The sequence below is a fragment of the Rhagoletis pomonella genome, unplaced genomic scaffold (genome assembly GCF_013731165.1).
Source record: "Rhagoletis pomonella isolate Grant_MI unplaced genomic scaffold, Rhpom_1.0 Rhpom_scaffold_00014, whole genome shotgun sequence".
In the NCBI taxonomy this organism is placed as follows: Eukaryota; Metazoa; Arthropoda; class Insecta; order Diptera; family Tephritidae; genus Rhagoletis; species Rhagoletis pomonella.
The window spans coordinates 15,599,915-15,602,747 of NW_023458568.1; the positions used below are offsets into that span (position 1 = coordinate 15,599,915).

At 39.8% G+C, this 2,833-nt stretch overlaps 1 protein-coding gene across 1 annotated transcript; it reads left to right on the forward strand.

Annotated features, from left to right (window-relative positions):
• Positions 1-714: 714 nt before the first annotated feature.
• LOC118749274 (cysteinyl leukotriene receptor 1-like) lies at positions 715-2,300 on the forward strand (the record flags this gene model as incomplete). Its single annotated transcript, XM_036484075.1, is given in 1 exon segment — positions 715-2,300. A coding segment is annotated over 1 exon segment (903 nt), but the record flags the coding sequence as incomplete, so codon positions are not given.
• Positions 2,301-2,833: the final 533 nt, after the last annotated feature.

A 2,833-nucleotide genomic window follows, 5' to 3' on the forward strand; every position in this document is an offset into this window, starting at 1 on the left:
AGAAAAATGTTATGCAAATCGATGCATCGATGCCCTTCGATGCATCCAATCACAGAAAAACATCGATGTATTTTTGCCACTGACATCCCTAACACAAATAGCTTCGTAAATACGTTTTAAAACTATTCGATACTACCGATAGGTTCAATGCAAACTATGGAAACATCGAATGGACTGACTATCGATAGTTTTACAGCTCTACCCTGACATTCGATTGGAAGCCCTGAATCTAAGGGAGAAAAATCCATCTACCAAAATGTATCGTAAAAGTTATCGATGCGTTTACAGAAAGCAAACCGCACATCGCTAAGCTAATTGATACTTTCAAGGTATTTCAAGGTAAACAATGACCGACGTTGAAGAATAAGATTAAATTTTTCTATTTTAAACAAATTAGTTGCTAGTTTTGTTACTTCAAATAGGGTTTTTATACATTTTTTTTGCCGCGACGCCCGGCATTTTCAAAGTAATCCAATTGTACAAAAATCATTCCGAAATGTCAAAGAGTACACAATGTTTTTTTTACAAAGTTTACGCGGTACAAGGTTGCTTTGTTTTGGTACGATATTGAAGCAGCATAATTACAAAGTATATATTGATGTTTGGAACTCACGTCATACTTTTATGGCACACCATCCTGGCATTAAGGACCAACCACCTTTGATTGTGTAAATGTTGGGCTAATGTCCTTAAGTCTTGAAATCCTTTAGGTAAGCAGAGCAGAAAGACTTAAAAATATATATGTATGTACATGTGTATTAATAAAAAAATATAAAAACCAGCAAAACACGAGAATATAGCGATGAAAGCTCAACAAAGTGAAAAAGCAAGAATTTATGAGACCTATAGCGGCGGATACAAAAGTTATAGCAAAAAAAGTTGAAGCAAACAAAAGAAAAAAGTGCAAAGCAGTGAAAACATCCTGTAGCATCCTGCCGATGAATGTGAAAAATAAAAACAAACATGTAGAAGTGCGGGTAGGAAAAGTCCAAAGATAAGGGCCTAGAGCTAAAATGGCAAAAAGCTTTTGCAAATAACCCAAAGAAGTGTTGCTCTTTAAATACTTCAAATAATGACAAAAGGGTTGAAGTGGGCCAGAATAAATACACTGAAACTGTGAACAAATATATGCATACATTTTAACCGCCATGGGCAATAATTTAAGCGCGCCACTCTAACTTAGACAAAAGTACTCAAAAACCGAACAAAATCATTAACTTTGCAAGTTAGTTAGTGCACGGGATCGAGATTGGCAACATACAGTAACTATAATGAATTTGAGCACTTGACACTAAGCTCCTACAAAATCCTAAATTAAAAACCTACAATTTGTTAATGAGTGCGTGGTCAGGCTAATACATACATACATATGTACGTAAGTATGTACATACATAGCAATGGACTTACAAAGCACGGCAGTGAAGCCAAAAGCATCAAACGAAATTATTTTGGCGAATAGGCGTGAAAAACTGATGGAGCCGGCATTGCCGCATGCTGAGGAGTGGACCACGTCGTCTAGCACTTGGACAGACACAGCAGCCTATCGGACAAGCCACCAGTATGATGGCCGAAAGCAGCAACAGCCCCCCACCTCAACGCGCTCCACATTTGTGGGCGAGTTGCTTAATGACACTTTTGCATTTCTCAACAATTCCATCATCAGCGGTGACGACGTTAGCAACGTTGATGGCATTAAAAATAATTTGATTTTCGGCAGTCGAAACAACAATTCACAAATCGTCAATACGTTCCCGACAAGCAATACCACCACTGGCGGCTTGGATGTAAGCAACGGGATGTTGGACACCTTCGAAATACTCGGCATCATGCTGAACTATTATTATGTGCCCGTTTTGGTATGCACCGGCAGCTTGGGAAACATACTCTGCGTCTGCGTCTTTATCAAAACGAAATTGCGCAAACTATCGTCAAGCTTCTACTTGGCCGCGTTGGCAGTTAGCGATTCCTGTTTCCTGCTGGGTCTTTTCATGCAGTGGCTTAACTTTGTAGACATTGACATCTATAATCGTGACTTCTTCTGCCAGTTCTTCACATTTTTTAGCAATTTGGCGTGCTTTTGTTCGGCTTGGTTTGTAGTGGCGTTCACTGTGGAGCGCTTTATCGCTGTGGGCTACCCACTCAAGCGGCAGACAATGTGCACGGTGCGGCGCGCCAAAATCGTCATAGTCGCACTCACTGTTTGGGGCAGCGTACATTGCACGCCCTATTGGATTTCATCAAAGCCACTCTACTCGCCCAAACTAGACACGGTGCTATGTGATATGAACCCAGAATATAAGGTAAGAAAAAAAATTTGATAAATAAAAGTTGCAACGAGTGGCGTCAAAATTACGTATTAAATTGACGCTGAAGGCAAATAATGAGAAAAAAGGTATTAATAATAATAATAATAATAATAATAATAATGATAATAATAATAATAATAATAAGAATAATAATAATAAAAATAATAATAATAATACACATATGTTAGTGTTTGGCCGAGCTTCTCTCCCCCGATTTGTAGCGTGCGCCTTGATGTTGTCACACAAAGAGGAGGGACCTACAGTTTTACGCCGACTCCGAACGGCGGTTGTATTTTAATGAGAAGCTGTTTTCCATGGCAGAAATACACTCAGGAGGTTTGCCATTGCCTGCCGAGGGGCGACCGCTGTTAAGAAAAAACCTTTTTTCTACAGGCCAGGGCTTGAACCCAGGCGCTGCGGAGTGGAAGCACGCACTGCTTACCACTACACCACAGCGGCCACCAGGTATTACTATTAAGAATATTCCATGCCGCTAAAAAGTTTGTACGAATGTGCTGATTACATGG